This window comes from Seriola aureovittata, chromosome 10, assembly GCF_021018895.1.
Source record: "Seriola aureovittata isolate HTS-2021-v1 ecotype China chromosome 10, ASM2101889v1, whole genome shotgun sequence".
In the NCBI taxonomy this organism is placed as follows: domain Eukaryota; kingdom Metazoa; phylum Chordata; class Actinopteri; order Carangiformes; family Carangidae; genus Seriola; species Seriola aureovittata.
In genome coordinates this window covers 15,039,042-15,061,368 of record NC_079373.1, presented here as the reverse complement: position 1 = coordinate 15,061,368, position 22,327 = coordinate 15,039,042, and the positions used below count along the sequence as shown (strand labels likewise).

General features: G+C 41.0%; 1 protein-coding gene across 3 annotated transcripts in view; it reads right to left on the bottom strand.

Moving 5' to 3' along the window:
• Positions 1-1,210: 1,210 nt before the first annotated feature.
• Positions 1,211-22,327, bottom strand: part of sema3ab (sema domain, immunoglobulin domain (Ig), short basic domain, secreted, (semaphorin) 3Ab) — a 41,533-nt gene continuing 20,416 nt past the window's right edge. For all 3 annotated transcript variants that reach the window (XM_056387848.1, XM_056387846.1, XM_056387847.1), the window contains 16 exons: positions 17,014-17,174; positions 16,518-16,580; positions 13,857-13,976; positions 12,825-12,915; positions 11,910-12,029; positions 10,675-10,817; positions 9,325-9,439; positions 9,136-9,205; positions 8,880-9,024; positions 8,541-8,760; positions 8,326-8,417; positions 8,168-8,209; positions 7,408-7,565; positions 5,618-5,685; positions 4,257-4,402; positions 1,211-3,972 (listed from right to left, as the gene is read on the bottom strand). In XM_056387848.1, the coding sequence (XP_056243823.1) occupies positions 3,424-3,972; positions 4,257-4,402; positions 5,618-5,685; positions 7,408-7,565; positions 8,168-8,209; positions 8,326-8,417; positions 8,541-8,760; positions 8,880-9,024; positions 9,136-9,205; positions 9,325-9,439; positions 10,675-10,817; positions 11,910-12,029; positions 12,825-12,915; positions 13,857-13,976; positions 16,518-16,580; positions 17,014-17,174 (2,303 nt within the window). In that variant the 3' untranslated portion in view covers positions 1,211-3,423. The remainder of the gene's footprint in view (positions 3,973-4,256; positions 4,403-5,617; positions 5,686-7,407; positions 7,566-8,167; positions 8,210-8,325; positions 8,418-8,540; positions 8,761-8,879; positions 9,025-9,135; positions 9,206-9,324; positions 9,440-10,674; positions 10,818-11,909; positions 12,030-12,824; positions 12,916-13,856; positions 13,977-16,517; positions 16,581-17,013; positions 17,175-22,327) is intronic.

The following is a 22,327-nucleotide window of genomic DNA, read 5'->3' as shown; positions in this document are numbered from 1 at the left end:
ATAACTTTCCAACAGCTTCATAGAAACCAAAATGCAAAAGTTTTCAATAGCTGAATGAGGGTTAAGACTTTAGGGTTAGGTTTAGGTTAGGGGCTATGCGTCATCTTAATGACATGGTACTATAAATACGCTTAGCGAAGTATGTGTGTGTGTGTGTGTGTGTGTGTGTGTGTTCCCCCCCGCTGACACTACACAAAGTAGAACCTCTCAGTAATTTTCTCTTTGAAGCGCCTGAGGCAATTTGGACTGAAACTCGTGAGCTCTCACAGCAGCAGTTGAATTGGCTACAGAGGTCAAGGTCAAAGTCAAGGTGACACATATGCTGACTGACCTTTTCACCTTGGATCAAAGGCGACCAAAAGTGTCAACAAAAGTTGCATTGTCATGTTATGTTCTGCAGCTTCAGGATTGCCATATATACAGTATGTATATATATATATATATATATATATATATATATATATATATCAGACACCGTGGTGATCACTATATGCTATAGAAACAGATGGAACATTAGACATCACTTTTTCAAATGTATGGATGAATATGTGCTTTTCTATTATAACCACCAGAGGGCAGTAGTCGAACAAAGTACAACACATCATTTCTAAGCTCTGTCAAGCCCTTGAGAACTGATTTTTGATCAATGTTGGTTTTCTGTTTTCTACTTGAGTTGCAAACACTGAAAACCAATGTTATACTGTATCTTTAACCGCGATCTCCTGTTGGTATGCAAATAGAACAGCTGGGCTTCGGCTGAAAACTGTAGGGGACCTCATACATTATTCACATCACATCTCACATCAAGGTCCTAATAACAATTTACAGTAATTCCTCTGCTGCCCGAGGCACAGCATAGTACACAGCTCCACTTTTCACTACACATTATAAAATAACAGCCAATCGAGCTGACTGACATTCTTGCTTATCCACTTTGATTTTTAATATATGTTATGTTAATTACTTCAGCTTATTAATAAAGCCCATTTTTTCTATGTCAGTATACAGTAGTTGTCTGGACATAATAGACAAGTAGAGCATTAAATGAACCTCAATATTAAGGCTTAGTTATAGAAGTTTTCCTCATTAATATGGAAATGTACGAAGAATTTAACATCTAATCTGATCATCTCTGCTAAAGGAAACTTACCACATACCATGATAGCAGCAGGACATTGTACATTAAAAATAGATTTAATGAAACCAGCACTTTATGAAGAGAGACATTTATTAGATCAGTAGAATACATCATCATCATCATCATCATCATCATCATGCCAAAAAGCAGCAGCAGCAGCAGCAGCAGCAGCACTTCATTTCCTCACCTCCACCGTACGTCCAAGACAGATGCAGTGAGGTGCCCTATATTTTCTCTCAATAATGATGATTTTATCATATGCCCTTCTCCACTGAAAGTCCCACAACTCTGGTCTTCAACTTGTTTTGTTAGCCTAAAATCTCTTCCTGGCTCCAGCTGTTTCTCATCTTCCTCTGTCATGGATTCCAAGAGCAGATGAAGCTTGCAAACACTCACTAGACAAAGTTCATCTGACATTCTGATGTGTTGCAATGCTCCACTGTCATTGTTCGTTGTTGTTAACTAGTCTGTAGACATTGCAGTCCACAGTCGGATCCGGTTTAGGTCTTGTTTATATCTTTTGTGAATACCTACCTCAGGAATTATCAGTTTTACAGTTTAGAGTCCTAACAGAAATAGTATGTACATCTTTGAAATAGTTAATATTGTGTACTGCATTAGCAAACAACAGAATAACGGTGACAACATCAGACTAGTATATCATTGCTATAGCAAAACAGGAACACTACAATAGTATTCACATGCACTAGTACACAGTGTCATACTTGTCAAACATAGACCATAGTATTTATATTTACATAATGTTCACAGCTACATTCCAGGTTTGTGTTTGTGTGTGTGTGCATTGTATAATAGTGGATTGTTATATCCATGTTACATGCAGTGAAATGAAGTTGTCACACTGCGTAGCCTGTGAAGAATATGGATATGAGGCAATAAATGTGGAAGAAAAATACAGTATGGAGACTGGCTTATTGCTCAGTGCATTTGATATGTAATGCATGTAATATTGACCAATATTGACAAATAACTTCCAGTCTTACTACAGTATTCGTGATAATACAGTTATTTTAAGAGATTGGTCCTGTAAATCAAATAAATCAATTCAAATGATAAAATGCAAGAAAAAAAGCCTGCACACTGAAAAATATTTTCACAATGTACATTATTGTATATCAATAAATACACGTGTAGTGGAAACAAAGTGTATACAAAGCATAATCAAATCAACGTGGAAGAACTCAGTATGACATTTTGTGCACTGAGATGATGCAGCTGGCAGACATCCCTATAAAGTGACATTCACCAACTGTCAACTTAACAACTGTTGACACTGGAAGGAATTTGATGATTCGAAAAAAAAGAAAGAAAGATAAACACAACAGAATAATAAAACTGTTTTTGTATGGGAAGCTTATCTAGGGTGTAGACACGCAGACTAGTAGAAAATCTCCCTGTTTTACAGCTGCTTTCAAAAGACTTTTTCTTAAATAAATTTCTGTCTGGGAAACAACATAAAGCAACACGACAACTGCAAGCCATTCCCTTTCGTTTGAGGAGACGTCATAGAACACAGTATTTACACAGTTTAGCTACATAATTGAATTTGCCGACAAATGGAGAATGTTGCTCCCAGTTTCTTGCAGTGCTCGGGCATTTCTCTCTCTCATGTTGACTGATTTAACGAGCTATAATACCAAAACATGACTAAATATCCCCTCTTGTGCTTTCAGTGAGCTTCACTGCTTGCAATTCCACTGCACATCCATTTACCCTCCACGCTGTTTTTTTTTTTGTTTTTTTTATACAATCCCACCTCCTCATCTTTTATATTTGTGTAGTAGAAAAGTAATTATCAGGAATTTCAAGGTATCTATTTAGTTTCACATTGACAAAGACACCTAACTAGCATGCCATGAGACAATGCCATTGATACAGCCATCTCAACATGGAGTCAGTCATAGCTATAGTGGATATATGTATCCAGTTCTTGTGCTGGTTGACATTGTCCCTCTGCTGTGCTCAGGTCACAGAGGCCAGCTGAGATAATATGCTCCAGTGGTCTGGCGTAATACAACATCCTGTTTCCTGCAGTCCTCTGTACCGGCGTACTGTAAACATGGCTGCCCACGCACAGAACACACCAGCTAGCAGATCAGGGAAGTATTACCTTTTTTTTTTCCAGTTTGACTTTTCTATCCAGTCTTTGCGGAAGAAGTCTGTATCTCAGTATGAAGAAGTAAAACTGGGTAAGTTAATCAGGGTTACAGAATGAGAACTGGGTGTGGTTTCAGGTTTGGGTGTTTAAAGTTAAGGTTTATAGGTCAGACACTGCGGGGGGCCCTCTCCAGTTCATGGGTCCTGCGGTTGCGCCCCTTCTGCCTCTCTTGCAGGTGTTTCCACTTGGCTGCCAGCCCTTGAGCATGCATGTGGGTGTGAGGGATCACCACAACCTTCTGCTGCTGCTGCTGCTGCTGCTGCTGCTGGTGCTGGTGCTGTACCTGCTGCACCAGGTGGGCTTTCTGCCTCCTGTGCTTCCGCTCCCTTTTCCAAACCTGCTCGCAGAACTCGTCCATGGTGTTCAGAGTCGGGTGATTCACCAAAGACAGGAAGTCTCTGTACCAAAGCTTCTGATTTGGAGTTTCTCGAGGCGAAGAAAGGTCCTGGGCAGGGGCGCTGGCTGCGGCTTCTTCGTCTCGATGTAGCAGATCCTCCAGACGCTCAGTGTCAATGACCTCTAAAGTCACCTTCAGAAGTGTCTGCATGAAGCCGTGCTCCACCGCCTGACACAGATAGATGCCTGAATCCTTCTTGTTAAGTGTGCGAATCAGCAGGCCCTGGTCTGTGCGGATGAAACGATCCTCTGATATGATCTATAAAGTCAGAAAATGAGATTCAGCATTTTATTATAAGCTATTATGATATAATGATTACTATGCCTCATGGCTGTTTTAATTACACAGAATTTATTTCACTTGAGTCAACTATGGAATTAAATACTAATCAAATATCTTTGATATAGAAATATCAAATATTATTATCTAAAACAATCCATCAGTCAGCCAGCCATCTATCATTATTTATCTGATCTGCCGCTAGATTGTATCTGAGTATATTTCAACAAATTGGATTAAGTGTATGCTGAGCTTGTACCAACCTCTTGTTTGCGGTCATCGGTGGAGCGCTGATACTGCCAGTACGTCAGTGCTCTCTGAGACTTGGGGCTGCACTCAAGGAAAGTGCTGCTGTTCTCCACTCCGTACACAGTTTTATCCAGGAGAGTCGTCTGCCCACTTAGTTCATCTGGATAAAAAAATTTGAAAATGTAGTCACACAAGTTTGTTAAAGCAAATGTTTTCTATTATTTCTTGCTGATAATACTGGTTGTGGTTATGGCTGAATATTCTGCGATTTCTTTTACAGGCAAAGCAAAAAAAAAAACAGCTCTCTACAGCCAGCTTTTGAGAGTGTTTGTGATTTTCTGTATAAAACTCTCTGCTTCTCTGTTTTTCTCAAGCTGAAAAGTACAAAACTCTGTTCTGTAAGTACTCTCAGAGCGAACAATGACTGCATTTTACATTATTTTGTCACATTATCCTGTCTCTTTTCTTATCACACTCAATCATGTGCTGAATATGCAGATCCCACCACAGACGCAGTCACTGGAGGAGACTGGCTCCAAATAAAATCTGGGTTTTATTCAGTCAAGTATGTGCAGTGTGTGTTTTTCAGTCAGGGACTTTTTGCACAGTAAGGTCGTGTTCCTCTGACAGATCTCCTGTTGTATCCTGTGGTAAATTCAACAATTCAGATTCCATTGAATTCATTGTTATCCAATCATCATTTTCAAAATCTTTGATCATTTTCTTTACAGAGCACCAAGTCTGGGATTCTTCGCCAAAGTGAACAATCAAAAGTGTTGCTGCCAACCAAGTGGGGAGCAACATGTATCGGTATTTTTTTTGTGTGTGTCTGAACACTTCCACCTCAACTTCTAATAGATTTTGATGACAGTTTTTTTTCTTTTGTCGCGCTTTCTTTCTTTCTTTTCTTTATGAAAGAAATGTATAATTAAGAAAAGCGAGTCCTGTTTTTGGACTGAGCCCATAAACGGGGCAGTAGAGTGGAGGGCTTGGCGACACAGAGGAGGGTTGGAGGAATCCTGACCATTTTAATTATAAGTTTCACATAGACCAACTCTAATCTTCACCACCAGAAACACATAAAAAACACAGACACAACACCGCACACACTCAGCTGGATTCGCTCCTCCTTTGATTGCCTCGGGAAAGGCCAGCAGCTGATTTGAGACCATTTCTATGTTCAAAGTACGACTAAATCCTCAAAACAAAAGCTTCTTTAGTTGTGCAGTTGGGAAGCTGATGTGCTGGATTTTTTATCTGCTTTAATACATCATTTAGAAATATATAAAATATATATGTTATTGGACAGAGTAATAACTACATAGTAATAATGTAATCATTGAACATCTTTACAAGTATATTATTTTGTATGTACCATGGTGTTGCAGATCCGAGCATTGTGTGAGTGGGTCTCCATTCCTGATATCTTGTCTCCGAGTTCTCCTGCAGAAACACAAATATACACACCTTGATGAGTCAACACAGACACCGACTTCTTTGTTTGTGTGTGTGTGTGTGTGTCTGTGTGTCTGTGTGTGTGTCTGTGTGTGTGTGTGTGTGTGTGTGTGTGTGTGTGTGTGTGTGTGTGTGTGTGTGTGTGTGCGTGTATGTGTGAGAATATGTTTGTACTGAGAGGTTGTATCTGTGTGTTCGTAGGTTTTTATTTGAATGTGACTGAGATGTGCAGCGTTAGTGGAGGCCAACACAAATAGATAAACTAAAGTAAAAGCTTTAATTATAGGGTGTGTACAACAGAGGTATTCGAACCTAATAAATCACTCCAGCCTGTCATCTCCCTGACTTGCAGATGCAAAGGAGATGGAGTTTCACGAACAGTGTCAAACAGAACTTTTCTTTTACTGTAAACAATAATTGCAGAAACCATGGAGACACCAAAGCAAACTGGAAACTTTACACTCTCTGCTTCCCATTGTTCTAACCCAGCACTGGTGTGCTGGTAATTGGAAGTATAAGAGTTTGCTCTGGCTGCCTTATTTTTGAATGTCAGACTCTGGAGTCCAACTAACAGCGCAAGAAAAGGATACTGTGCAGCTAACATTCAAATCAATAAGCCCCATGGAGCTATGAGTGGGAGGCTGCACACACAAGTACACACACACGAACACATACAGATCAGTCCACTAATACAACCACACAACCACCGAACCTCTAACACCTACCTCACCCCTGGTTCACCCAGACAGCCTCCAGACATTGCTGACATGGGTTCTCATTTACAGTAAACACATGAGGCAGGTTATATTTCTAGCTTTCTGGTAGAAATACGACCCCATACCTTTAGGGTTTTTTGGCAAATATACAAAGCCTGCACTATAAGTGTGCCCTCGCTCCAGCCCTAAATCGCAGTCTGACTGCATATGTCCTCAATCTGAACATGCAAACCCTTCTATATAATCTGGGTTTACCTCAGTGAAGAATAGTCTATATATTAAACAAAACTAATTCTTAAACAAACAGCACTCAAACATTTGTTGTGCATTTGGCATCTTTAATCTAAAGCAGGTTACTCTTGGAAGTGTGCTTTTCCATTAATGTATGTCAACTGAAATGTGGGCTTTTTTCATATGTAGCACACGTCCTGACTGTGGTACTTCCAACTTCTCTCACTTCGACAGTGTGGGCACGCATCAAATTCAGAGAATATATCTGACCATATGTATTAAAAGAGCTTTTTGTAAGTTTTTATATTGCTACATAGCCAACTTCAGCATTAACAGCTGTTTACTTGCCAGATTTGCAGAGAGCTTCAGCCATCATTGCATTTACAAGACAAGAGGTTGTAATACGCCCTCTGAGTGGCGGCACTTCTACAGGGCAGATTGGACTTTCCACTGCAGGAAACAGCTCTTAGTAGTGAGTAAAGGAATGCAGGCTAATGCTGACTTCACAACATTTCTTCTAGACTGGTAAGTAAACAGCTGTAAATGCTAACATTGGCTATGTAGCAATAGCAAAAAACTTACAAACAGCTCCTTTAATTATCTGTTGTTGGATGTAAAATATTGCATTGTAGGAAAACTTCAACACTTGCATAGTGTTTTGAAGTGCTGATTATTTGCTGTGTACAAGGTCTTAAGCAGCTTGTAAAACACAATGACAGGATGGCAACATAACAAGCGTGAATGTGGATTATACATTCAGTACCTTTTGGCCATGGGAAAGTATCTGGAGCATTCAGTGCCATCCCATGCACAGTAAGGGTCCCTCGCAAGGCAGCACTCAGCACAGGCCTTCCCATAAACCTCACACCGGTGCAAAGGCATCTGGGACACACCGATGTCTGAGCCCAGGTACAGTTGTTGCTGTGCAGGTAGAAGAGAAAAAGACTCTGTTTTAAATGTTAGATATTTTATGTCTTATAGGAGCTACTATTTAGGTTTCTAAGTGTTGCTGTGGTCTACCCGGCTTGTGTTTTTCAGTGAAACAAAAATAGAAGTCAGGAATGTGGACAGACCATCTTACTACAGGTGCTCAGCACCTCCTACCTGTCAATTAGCTGACTCGTTTTGTTTCTCCCTGTCATTCAAGTTGATGACCTAATTGTTAGGCTGAAAGGCCTAAGTGAGATCTTTGTGTGAAAACATGTTCATCTCTAAGTGTTTTAAAATGTGCAGACAATCGTGTCTTTGTTCCGTCTTTCAGCCCTGCAGCAAGGTGTGTCATCTATGAGGAAAAGCTTTCACTCTAAGAGACAGGTTTTTTCACACACACGAAGATACAGTGGTCACTTTTAATTATTTTTTTTATTTAACGTTTCTCCCCACTGCAATCCAGTGAGCTTATCTACTGCTTTCACCAAACTCATTTACTGAGGTAACATTCTTTTTCAGAAATGCGCCGCTACCAACCATGTTGCTTTAGTGGATTAATATGACTGCGTCTTGCAATAAGAACTAGTCAATACCTGTTTTGTTGAAAGTTCCATGGCTGTAATGGCTGTTGGCTCCTGTAAGAAATAAAACCAACAGAAGAAAAAAAAAAAAAGATCAGACAACACTTATTGAACATCTAGTCATACCTGGTGCCTAAAGTAATATACTAGGTGATGAGAGAATAACTTACTCTAAACACTGTCATTTCTTCCAACAGGACTTCCTCCAGGTCATGCCACGAGCCTCTGGGGATGGATACCACCTTCAGAATCGTCCCCATGTCTAGCACACAATGGAAGCACACATCCTGAGTTGATATCTACTCTACAGTATATGCTCATCTATCAATTGCTGTTACGATGGTTCAGTTTGCAGTATGTATGCAATGTATGCAAATTTGTATACCTGTGCCTATGAACATAACATCATACTGGCCATCTTCTGCTTCTACTTTATCCACCACTATCTGGGTGAACTGGTAGTCCACATCTGTTTTGACTATGATTGGTCGATTGTTAATGGGGTAGACAGGATTAAACATGGCTGGATGGCTTCTGGCAAAGGTCACAACTTCATCAGGAAGGTCCTTAGTTGTATCAAATCCTCCAAATGTCTTGCTTGGACACTGTGGAGAAAGATAATTGTTTTAACCGTTACGCTGTAGGACATAAAGGAGAAATAGCTTTTGGATCCCTCCAAGTGCATCCCACACGACCAGTCCAATTAAAAGCATACAGTACTCACTGTGCCCGGCCGTGGGTAGGGAACACGTCCTTGGAAGGGCACCCACTGATAGTTGGGTCCATCTCTGTGAGCATAAGGACCCAGAAACACTCTCCTGATGTCTGTCATGCTGTACATACACACAGCTGAACCTTTGAAGATGTTGCTAATGGGCAGAAAGAGTGAGGCAGATAAGGAAAAGCTTGGTCCCCGTTGAAAATACAGGCCATGCAATCAAGGATTATGGTCAAAACTATTCCAATGTCAGTCACAGTACCTGGAAGTGGTGAAGACCGCGTAGATCATGGGGCTCTTGGGATCCTTTGTGCTCATGAGAAAAACATCCTCTAAAACCCAAAGAGAAGACACTATACATTACAGACATATTCCCCACTGAAAAGATAATATTCTAACTTCAGGAGATAACATGCGAAACATGTTTTAAGGTACTGGAGCAATCACTCACGTAGCTCATCAAAGTGGGTGTCTATTCCATTACTGCCAGGCACAGAACAAATAAGTCGAGCTTTCAAGAAGGTGGTCCACTTATTAACCAGACTCCTGTGACCTCCCAAGTCGTTCTGTTTGACAGATCACAGACAGAAGTTCAGCAGGGAAGTTCAATTACTCATAAATTACAGGAATACTGTCCATGACGCTTTCCATTATTTATTATTTATTTTCCACAGGTTTCTAGCAATTATCATTCATCATCAATAAGTGTGTGTGCGTGTGTGTGTGTGTGTGTGTGTGTGTGTGTGTGTGTGTGTGTGTGGTAATTTCATACACTACTACTGAGGTGGGAGTATATGGCTCATTAGCTTCTGGTTGAGTGAGGTGAGACACTCTCTTGCCGGTTGAATGTAGCCCATGGGAAAATTGTGAACTATCTTTCATGGAGTTTCTTTGAAACTTACACATCTGACACAGTAATAACTCACTGTTTAAAATATACTCTATGACATTAGATGAAGAGTGGATTCTTTTTTTTCTTTTTTGATGTTGTGCCAAAAGAAGACTCTAAAGTACAGTATGTTCCACTACACACCCTAAAAATATGCATCTGTGTGTCTCACAGTGTAGTGTTTGTTTTCCAGAACATTGCACACAAACACAGAAGCACAAAGTGCTGGCTCATAAAAATGTATCCCACTTGGTGTTGATTTATGACAGCAAATTAGAATGTGTCCAAATAGGCATAGGCCCAAATTAATACCACATCTTGCATAATGGATGGCTTGTCTTGTGATGAGGAGAGCAGATTCCTGACATTCTGGGTAATCAGGCTATTATGAAAGAGGCACGAAACACAACTACACGGAAGGCTGAGGCTCACTCACTGATCTGCAGTCAGATTGGTGAATTCCTGCTCAATGAATGAGAATGGGATTTGGAACGTGAACGCTGATTCAAGGCCAGTGATTTTACAACCATTCCCTGGAGCTGGAGGGTGTCGCAAACCCAATCAGTGCCAAAGCCTGGCATTAGGATAAGAGTGATGCCACTGGCGGCGGCTTTTCCTCTCAGGTTCTGGTGACATTTAACGTTTCTCTCAGGTTTCCGTCTTCAGGGGCGATTGCGCTAAGCACAACAAAGCCCACTCTTCTCCGGGCTAAAAATAATCACAGATAACAGCGCCTGAAAGCTGCCATGATGAAAGCCACTCAGACACCCGTCAAGTGTTTTTCCAGATACAGAAGCTATTTCACATAATGTCGGCATGAGCATGTTTGTGTGTCATTGTCTCTCATCTTTTGTGTATGTTCCTTTGTGAGAGCAAGCTCGTGTGACTGTGTGTTAATGTGCGTATGCGTACTTTGCAGAGCTGTCCGATGCGAGCATGTGTGGCCTTCCCAGCATGCTCTCCATCCATGGCATTCTCTCTGAAGAACAGGTAGATTTTATCATCTTCTGGGTTGTCACTCTCTGGAATCAGATGAATGCTCACAAACCTGGGATCTGCAACACACACACAGACACATACAGAGATAGATGAATTCAAGATTGCAAGTAATTAAGTAAAGAGTTTTTATTAATTTAGTACTTAAAAAAAAGTGATAAAGGGATAAAATTGCTTCAGAATAAAAGTATTCAATACAAAAATATCAAACAGGGAGCTTGGTAAACGCAATAGCAACCAAGACAGAAAATGCTCAGTTTAATTTTAAACCAAGCACTGGAAACATCCAACAGACAGATTTTAATTTACTATATAGTCACATCAATTCAAGAATGTTTTTATTGAATTCTAAACTCCACTGGCGGCCAATACAAAGAATAGTACGCTCTTTGCACTTTGTCTTTGTCAGAAGATGGGCCGAAATATTTTCAGGCATCTGCACATGAGCTACAGCTCCTTGGCTGAAGCAACAGTGTAATGAATTACAATAAAATAGCTCAGAAGACATAAAGTTGTGGATTCATTTCTCGGCCCTTTGAAAAGATAAAGTTTTTTTTTTGTTATTAAGCAAAAAGAGAAAGGGTAAAATGTGACATAACAGCATGATAATAGATGATTTAAGTCCCAGAAACTGCTGCATGGTTATTTGTTCACACTGTGGCTAATGATACATACTTTTGTTTTATCCTCACTTAAATTGGGGCACCATGTCTTGTAGAGTCAATATGTTCCTTTAGGTTAGTTAGCTTCATTCTCAAGTTTCACACTGACATTTCAATTGTGTTTGACAGACAAGTACAGCCGAGTGTCATCTGTGTAAAAGTGGAAAGCTATATTGCAACTACTGATTAAAGGCCTAATGGTAGAATATAGATAGGAAATAAAATAAGAGTAAGAACAAGGTCCTCCAAAGGCCACATATGGCAAGATTTTTTTTCTGTTTGATAAGCAGTTTTTCATTTTAATAAATAGGACATAAGCCAACCATGAGCAGACGCAGGTAGGCCAACCCACTCTCTTAGCCTGTTCATAAGGATCTCAATTAGGATCCATGATCAAGTGTGTGGAAAGCTGAGCTCACATCCAGCAAAACCAAACTATTCATAAATATGATCAAAGAGATGGTCAGTGATTCTTCTCTTCTCTCTCACCATTTAGCCACCGGGAGTCATGTTGCTCAGTCCTGATTGGGTGATGCTTGCCAAGAGTGCGAAAAATGGCAAAGTCCCGCCCCATGAAGTCGGCTGATGTTCCAGCATACAATTCTCTGTCTGAGACCACAGGGAATAAATTGTGTTAGCATAGTAACACTGGATGAGAAAACAGTCTGTAGTGATTTTTCCTTGGTGATGCAGGTGTAAAAGTCTGAGGAATCGTTCAGGGGCTTAGCAGTACAGGTAGACTTGGAGTCCTCAGGGAACACAGACAGTGATGGACATGATGAACATCAGGAGTGTGAAATTGATATTAGCACAGTGGGAAGGGCTGAGAGGGGGAGGCGAGGGAAGAATGAATGGCTGGAGGGACAGATGAGGAGGGACAGGACAGAGGTGTGAGACAGGGGGAGTACATAATAATGCTGGTGAGAGGGGACAGAGAAAGGGAAGAGGAGATGAGGAGTGATGGGCTGGAAAATGGCCATCTGCTGGCTTTAACAGTGTGATATAACACAATATGACTAGCGATGATTGGGGGTAGAGAGGAAAAACATGCTCACACACAGTCCTGCTTTATCTGGCAAAAAATTGAGAATTCAGTGTGAAGAAAACTCAGTAAAGTATCATCTGCCATGCACACCCAGCACTTAAAAGAGGTATATCCAGATTGAAATAGAGTTTACAGTGCTGTCAATGAAGGGTTCCCAGGGCGTAAATACAAACTACAGAGCAGATCCACTTGTAATGAATGACAGGAATGCCCTGTTCTGTTATTCACATTTACTTTACACCCTATATCTGCTGAAATGAAAGAGCAAGGCAGAGGGTGTTTTCAGGACTCCCAGGTTTTTATATGATGTCGCTCTAACACACAGAGGTGCAGCGCTGTGCATCTGCTCTTAAACTCACCAATTAGCATGGAGGCAGTAAGCAACTTGGGATCATAGGGACTCTTCCCCCGGCCGTTTTCTATGTGAGGCTCCAGTCTGAACACACTGTCCTGAATGTGGAGAGACAGAAAGGCCCATGAGTTGTAGTGTACTATCAAATACAGAGGTTCACGTTATTTTCTGAGGAGGATAAAATTGCTGAGGGAAAAAAAGGTGCTTCAGTATAAGTGGAATTCTCTCTGGGACACCCATTTTGCTGTCAACACTTCAAGACATTCAGGTGGAGAGAAGATGAACATTGTTCATCATTAAAATTTTGCTCTAAACCATGATGCTGCAAAATGTCATCCTGAATCACAGAAAAAAGTGCAGCCATCGACAAATGATGAATGGCTCTTTTAACAAGCAGGTAAAGAAAAGACAAATTGTTATTTTAATCAGCGGATACAGAAAAAAACATATTTCAAAGCATGAGGAGAAATTTGCGAGACCAGTGCAGATGTTTAAAATCATGTTTCCCCCCAGCACACACTGCAAAAGAGAGGGATTGAGAATGAAAACAATAAATCTCATCACTCACTTATGACTTGGTGACCTCGACCCTCATAGGAAACCCATCAGATGAATTACATTTCAAGCTTCTGATCTATATACAGTAAATGGCTTTTCTCCTGGCGATATTTCCTGCCTCTAATTGTCTGTAAATAGCTGTCTAATGAATAGGAAACACACATTTATAAGTCTGACTCATTTGGAGGAGAAGAGAGCAATTTCCTTCTCTCATACTCAAATGAACACACACATACACATACAGCAGTTACGTATTAGAGTGATGAATTGGAAATCCTGCAGACTATGAAACCCTGTGTTTAATTTTCCACCTCATTTTGCTAAATGAAACCATTTTTACGTACTTAGCAAATCATTTATTAGGAAGAGAGCTCACACCCAACTAGACATGGTCCCTCACAACTTTAAATGCTTAAACTTTGCTATGATATGCCTGCACAGCAAATGGATGCAGTCGTGGAAATGTAGCGTGTGCCTGTACCTCTGGTTTCTTGCCCACCTCCAGGTAGGAACACACAGGGTGGAAGGCTCCTGTCCCACACACATAGAGATGGGTCTGGTTGAACGGCTGCAACACCTTAATGAAATTCGAGCACTCCCTCTGATGAAGCAGAGACAGAGAGCATGTGAATCAGGATGAGTAATTGACAATCAATGCAAAACCATTTTAAAGCCATAATTTTTTTTTTTTTTTTTTTTTTTTTACAGTCTTCTCTGACGATGGCTATTAGTGCCATGGTTATCCACAAGCTTGTTGCCATAGCACCCAGGACATCTGAGTCATTAAAAACATGGTGAAACAGCTGGATAAATAAACAGGTCAGACTTCACTAAGCACACAAGTCACAGAGGAAAATCTATTACTTAAATAAAGAGATCTGCAATGATAACAGCAAGTAAAGCCCACGGTAATCTGCTGTAATTCCTCTGAAAATGACCAACAAACTCTCACAGAGGGCTGAGTAATAAATCTGGAAATAATATTATGACCAGACTGATCATTATCATCCATGACTCTGTATATTTTTCACCTCCTCTACATACAGTACTCCACAATCTATTTCAACCATGACACATATACATGTTTCCTAACTCAGTGACATTTGTCCCTGCTGGCTTCATGAGCTGTGTAATTCCCCATAAATTTATTGTAAAAATAACATTGCATATGCAGATCTTCAACAATTCCCGTGTGTGTGTGTATGTGTGTGTGTGTGTATGTGAAGCACAACAGGCATGTGTCTCTGTGCCATATGGCATTTATCCTCGTAAATGGCAGCACGTCCCTGAGCAAACCTGGCCTCGAATAAAACTAAAGATGTCATCACATACTCATGAAAGGAAAGAAAAAAAATGCAGTAAAAAAAAAAAGAATAGCACCACAAATTATGCATGACTAAGTTCATCTGGCTTTACTAGGTCATCAGCAGACAGCAGCCTCTGTTTGTGTAAGCTCCTGTTGTCATTTAAGCAGCTGTCTTTCCTGGGATTTACAACTTGTGAGTAATAAACGTTGAAAGCAACATCACAGCACTGTAAATATCTACTTATTATATTTGCACTGTGGTAACACCTCTGAATATTTAGCAGATTCAAAAATACAGAACCTAAATAGCTGTTCTTTTTTTCCCTCATGTTTCTTTTTATTGCTTGTTAGGAAATGCAGGAAGTAGCAGCAGCTTTCCTCTTTCTTGTGGGAGCACAGTCACACCTCTCGCACTCATCTATCCATCCCTTTCCTTTCTGCTTCATCTCCACAATTGACTGCTTACAGTACATCAGGGGGGCATCGGCGGACTCACCCTCCATCTCTCTCCACCTCCCTTTAATTCTCACTTTTCTCTGACTCTATAACAGAAAGACCACCCCTCGGGGCACCTTATTCATCCACGCCACAGTGTTTACAGAAAACACACAAAGGGCTTCATGGCGCTTCAAATCAGCCAAACAGAAGGGTAGAAGGGCAGGAGAGCTTGCCCTGTTCTGGCCAATGTGAACTGATGCATAAACATCATCGCCACGATTTTACATTCCAGCCTTTTGCCCGAGGCCATATCGAAGATAGAATTCATAACACAGCTTGCAGAGAGGAGAGACAACCTCTCAGCGTGTTTACACAGAGTTTCACCACACCACACAAGCTGCTCTAAAACTGCACTTGGCCAGACTCAGGGAGATGTGATGCTTGGCTTGTCATGCAAGGGTTGAGTAAGGTAAGGGGGCTGAGAAATCCCTGGATCTCAACGTCACCGCATAGGACGATTCGGATCCAGCTTTAACGTCAGCTCATCAAATGTAATAAAACATTCTTATCCTAAACAAACAAACAGAGTGCAGGTGCTTAAGCGTTTATGAATTGTTCTCAATTACAATACTGGAGAGCTCCAGATAAGATCAATGCCCTTCAATGTGCTGTTCAAGTAAAGGTTTAACTTCATCAGTTAAACTAAAGACTAATGTCCTTACAGGCAGGCAAGCCACAAAAATGTTCTCTGACTGTGACTCTAGGAACACACACACACACACACACACACACACACACACACACACACACACACACACACTCTCTTTAAACTTGTGGGGCATATAGGGAGAACATGGAAAAATGTAAGTTTAATAACATGGGAACACTAATGCCTGTGATCCCTGAATATATGACAGTGGTTATTATTCATGCCATACTGTTATACCAGTGGATCTGGTGGAAAGTACAATGATTTCCAAGGCTTTGCTCTATTAAATGGAGTGTCCAGAGGCTTGATAAGTGATTAAGGTCACATGATGGTCTCAATCTTTGCTCTGAGATTATAATCAGACCTATGGTTCGCAACGTGATGTGTTGTCCATATGACAGATTGGACATGTCAACACACTGGTATAAAACAAGCTGAAAGATTAAAACAAATCTTATATTGTCTGTGATTAAAATATATATATAAATATATAAATATATATATTTGTATATATCCAGTGTAATCCCAGAGTGCAACTGCAAGTGCAAAATGTGAGATTTACTTTGAGACCTGCAGAGTTGCACGTTGTTCATAATACGAGAGAACAAAGACGTTTTCAAAAACATCTGTGGGAGTGGAGGGGCAAAATGCGAACACCCACTTGCAAGATGGATGGTTTTAGCTCTTACCGAGAGATCTTTCCCTGCCCACTTGCATTCATCTCTCCTGGTGGGAGAAGCTGGCCAAGGGATCTGCAAACACAAACACAATTCCTGTACATGTTAGACAAGAATCACCTGATCCTCGAATCAGTTTAACAGAGTGAGTCGATACAGCTACAGCTTGTGTGCATGCATGTGTAGATATGAGGGTTGAATGGGTCACAATGCGATTTGTTATCCACTTTGTTTCAGTTTATTCCATTATTCATCCAGGTGTGCAGTGAGCAGCTAACAGGCCTGGCACAGCGTGTGATCGTGTGTGACAGCACTGGTCTGAAATATTCATGAGGCACTTTTCTGTAGAAACAGAAAAGGGAGTCCAGAGATACCTGAGCCCCTGAATGGCATTCTGGATGCAGATGCATCCTCAGGGCAAGTATTAAGTCAGCCAGAAACGCAAACAGACTTCATGAATGGTTTAAACCACCAGACAGACTGACTGGAAATCAAAAATTGCTTTTACCTGTGCGTAGTCTTTGCTGATATTGAGGAGGTTAAAGGAGAAGATGTGGTCCTTGGCTCCCACTACAAGTCTTCCTTTCTCCTCGTCCAACAGGAAGGTGTGGTAAGCCGAACTGCTGGCCAGGCCTTCAAACGTCACAAGGTTGTTAGACTCCAGCATGTCTGTAGAGAAAAATGGAAAGAAAAGTGGTGATCAGCATAATATGATAATCGCTTCATGAAAATCACAGTAACTGTGGGTACAATGAAAGCTCAAGAAAATCCATCAGGTTGATATTTATTTCATTTGTTTTATTCAATTTCCAGGTGCTGTTTGAAAGATATAGCTTCACCTTCAACATTTCCAGCCACCTACAATTCCTGCGACCACAGGTTCACCTCGACATTCACTGGTCTGCCTGCTCTGTTATAATGTACCACAAACAATTAAGGTTTCACTATTCAATGTCTTGAGGGGATGGTGGATAAATCAAAGAACGTACACAGGGTTGTCATGCCCCAATTCACTGATGTTCTTTTTTTAAGCCCACACCTCCTTCCTCACCCTGCTCCATTTTTTATGTGGTTTTATTTTTGCATAAATGTTGTTCCTTCCCTTTACAAATTGTCCTCACGACTGGACATTGTACAGCTTGGCCAAGCAAGGCAACTGGCAGATTCTCTTCACTATCTGCCAAATTGCCAAATTGGACTGGGCAGGTAATGCCAGCACTGGCAGCCAGTGATCAAACTGTCTGCAAGGGGAAGTGACCTTGACCAGAGCAGCCAAGCAGAACTTGGTACACTCACAGTGGAAAACTGGGAGGACTACATAATATCACATTACTCTGCTAATATTTCATAATCCAAACTGCAGGATAACTTTAAACCACATCAGCTATTAGGGTGCGTTACTATGGGCTACAGCTCACGTTTTGCAGTGTAATGCAACGCTCTGCCAAGTCTGGCAAAGAAGCGACATTTGCTTTCACAGCAGAAAGCTGAACTTGTCACTAACAGATATTGAAGATCTCATTACCGTAACGACCTCTAAAGGTGGCATTATGACTATGGCATTATAACACCTTTTGTGTAACGTGCAGACATACACACACACACACACACACACACATTCATGTCCTTCTCACATTTTGTTCTCACCCGCAAAGTCTAACCACACTATGACCCCCTCCCATTGACCACCCACACAAAAGGGTGGAGAGTTATGGACCAGAGGGGAACTGGTTACTTTGGTGCTCTCTTTCTCTCTCTCTCTCTCTCTCACTCACTCTTTCTCGGGGAGTAAATAACAAAAACGCTCATGAATGTTTTAGCAGGGAAAATGCCCCCTCTCTGAAGTGTGTCAGAACCCAAGAGAGTGAGAAGACAACCTAAAGCAAAGCTGGTACAAAAGAAAAGGAAATTGGAGAAGAGTTGGCACCACGCTGACTGCTTTCATACACTTTCATTTTCATAAGAATTTCACAGTTTAAACATGGGTCATGAGAGATGAGATAAATGAAAAAAAAAAGTTGGTTAGTCAAAAAGGAAAACGTTAAAAGTTGAAGAAATACAGCTGTGAGAGGGAATGGAAAAAAAAGGAGGTCTTGGGTCTGGTTACAAACTACCTCCTCTTCATTTTTCACTTACATAAACACATGTACACACATGTGTTTGCCTCACTCAAATGTACACACACACACACACACATGCACACTACTGTACACACAATGAGTTGACACCCTGTCTTTATTGTTATTGTCTTGGTGATTTAGTTGGTTTCCTGTGCCTCAGCGCTGATGGGGAGAGATTTAGACAGTCTCCTATATATAAACTCACGCCGCTGTGTGACCCAGCCCTCAGGCTCCCTGACTCCCCACTCCAAAGTCTTCTGAAAACTTGACATCTAAACCTGACTTAATAAGTCCACAAGGATTTGAAAGTATTCTTGAAGTCGTAAAGAACAGATCTAGTCTGTAGCCACTCAAGATGCTTAATGGGACTGCTTCCAAACCAAAAAGCTGGTTCATGGTTAATGGTTTTATCCATGAATACCATACACAATTTAAATTAGGATTCATGATTCATAAAAAGCTATTGGATAAATTAATTTGGAATAAGAGTAATTTTATTTAATTTGGGGATTATCGGGCTCCTCGTAACACAACCACTGTCTTAAGAATGGAAAGAAGCTCAAGGTCACTAAAGAAGAAAAAGTTGCTGTAAAAGTTTTACTCAGCCCGGTCCAAAGCTGCGTCCCAGATTTATGTTCCTCTGTAGCCATGGTGATCAATCATTAGTAGATCCAGTGTAAGCCCTTCACTGACAGCACAGTATCACCCGCCTGCTACCTCCGACCCTTTTTCACCTGCACTAAGGCTGTGTTTGTGTGTGGGAGAGAAAGTCAGAGGGAGGGAGAGAGAGAGAGAGAGAGAGAGAGACGTTCCTCCACATGTAATATTTTTACTTTTGCTGCATAACAAGAAAATATCTTTGGTTCTACAGATTGTTAGGGTTAACGTTATCTGACATCCAGCATTGAAACACAATGCGCAAAAGCAAATAGGAAATATCCCTTCTGGTCCTTAAAATAAACAACCAACAACACGAACATTGTGACTGTGTAATTTTTCATCATGTGTTTATCTAAAGGAAATAAGTCATGAGGCAGAATTTTGAATATTGAATATTTGTTTGATTAACAGCAAAGTGTCAAGGAGCTGTAGGGAAACTACAGAGACGTGACTGCACCTCACTTCTTCTCAAAACACAGTCCTGTGTGACAGAAGGGAGAACAGCATCACCACATCCACCCACCATACACATACACACATCCCTGGTTTATGAAAATTTTCTATGGGAGTGGTGTCCATGGCAACAGACCATTCAACAGAGACGACTACTAAGTTATTAAAAGCTAATCACCCAGAGACAGAGACTCTATGGGTATTGTGTGTGAATCTGTGTGTGTGTGTGTGTGTGTGTGTGTGTGTGTTTGTGGGTGTGTGTGTGTGTGTGTGTTTGTGTGTGTGTGTGTGTGTGTGTGTGTGTGTGTGTGTGTGTGTGTGTGTGTGTGTGTGTGTGTGTGCATTTATGTAGCATGTTGTGATGTGTGTTATTGGAAAGAGGATGTTTCAAAGCCACGCCAGAGTGGTGGTGGCCTATCTCTGAACTGGTAACTCTGGTTAACTATAACAGATCTGTGTGTCTGTGCATGCATGAAGTATTCATCTGCAACTTCAAACCAGGAAGCCCCCAAAAAACCTGTAAATTGGTTTTCATACACTGCAAGCTGCATCACAAAGTTTAACAATAATAATAATGTTTTCATTTTGTCCGGATTCGGAGTCCAGAGACAGAGAGACAGACAGACAGACAGACAGACAGACAGGTGGATGGGCAAATGTGTGGCCTGTAACAGGTGTCAGCTGCTACCCTGCCATATTTTACTAATTTTCTCTCTACCCTACAATTGACAAAGTGAGCCTGTCAAGACTCCTGCAAATGTTACTTTTTACCAGCTGCTTTTTTGTTTGTTTTTGTTGCCTACTTTCTCTTTCACTGTGTCTCTTCACATCCTTTGCACACTCCCCTTGTTGTTTTGATAAAAACCATCTAACTACCTATCTTCCTTTGAGCTTGAGCACCTCTTGTCCTGTTCTCACCGTTTTACTCCCTCTCGCATGCTCTGTTACAATGAATTTGTGAGCGACAGACAGAGACAGCAGCACAGCGAGAGGCAGAAATGGGAGAGAAAGAGACGGAGACAGAGAGAGACAGAGAGTGAGAGAGAAGGGGGCAGATGGAATGGATGCAAAGAATCAACAGTCCCTTGTGAGACTGATAAAAATAAACTCTTTTACCCTACATTCACTCCGTCTTTCTCTTTCTCAACTGGAGGGCACAGAGAGTGTTATCTAAGTGCTTCCTAAGAAAAAGCAGAAACACATCTTGACAATAACCCATATGTTCCCATGCACTGTACATGGGAACACTGATGCTTGGCCCTGGTTCAGTAGCTTGACTGAGATTCACCGTTCACATGGCTGAGTGTATGATTGCACACTGACAAAACACAGTGTATCACTGCGCCACTCATACTGTATACAGTCACTGAAACAAAATACCACAAAGCTAGCAAGTAATTTGTTCAGTGTCGGATAGAAACTCTCTTACAAGTCTTACAGCCTGGTTTGAGGTGATCGTGGTGGTAAATGAAAGGGTATTCACGGAAGTTATTTTATTAATTTTTCAGCCAATAGGGTATCAGCAATTCTTAGTTACATTAAAACTGTGGTTTGAAGTTAATAGTTTTCAGTGAAATTGACTTAATTGCATTAACAGCAGTTTGATAACTGCATTTGCATACATTATAATGCATAATGTGACACCGATATTGGAAAATTGATCTTATTTATATTGTGATATTGATTTCAGCCTTGTACATGACGCTATGTCTGTTTGTCAGCCAATACCCATGAGCAGCGAAGATTACAGTAGACGTACCAAACAAGGTGAATTTACTTCCTTAAAGTATCTGACTTTGCTGCTGGTACGGATGATGACTAATTCAATTGACTATAAAGATTCCTCTGAGAGGAACACTACCGAACAAAATCCTGAACAAGCCTCCAGTTGGAGGGGAGCAGACTATTTGGAACCTGAGAAAGCTTCCGAACATCCAGAACTCTCAGCGTATAGGATACCTTCCCCTGGCCATTCAGGGCCATTCTGAGTTTATATTGTACACACCCCTAGAAACCCAACTCCGCTCCGAAGATTCTTAACGTGCTTATGGATTAAAGAGTCTTTAAGAGAACTTCTCCGTTCTCCAACTCTGATTGAAAGTCATTTCACACCATGATGAAAACAAGATTAACACAAAAACAAAAACAGCTGTATGTGTGACAACTACAAGAAGAATTTTGCGAACAGAAAAACAAGACTTTTCACTGGAGTTTCATTTTTAAATTCTTGGCCCTTTTTCTTTTTTCAGTATTGAAGAGTGAGAATTTAGTTGCACTGGTGTGAATGTATTTGCCTACATGCGTGTGTGTGTGTGTGTGTGTGTGTGTGTGTGTGTGTATGCGCTTGTGCAAGCCCCTGGCTCTACTCAGGAAAGGGGTGGACAGGTCAGAGAGAAGGAGTACTTTTGGCAGTACACCCATGTCCTATAAAACTAAAGTACCCTCTCTTTCCTTCACTGGACAGTAAACAACATGTGATGTACTTCTTCTGGCCCATAAACCTGCAAACCATATGGATCTCTGTTTACTCCCCAGAGGATCCATTTACCCCTAGGGTGTGAATCGATCACGTATCAACTTATGTCGAAG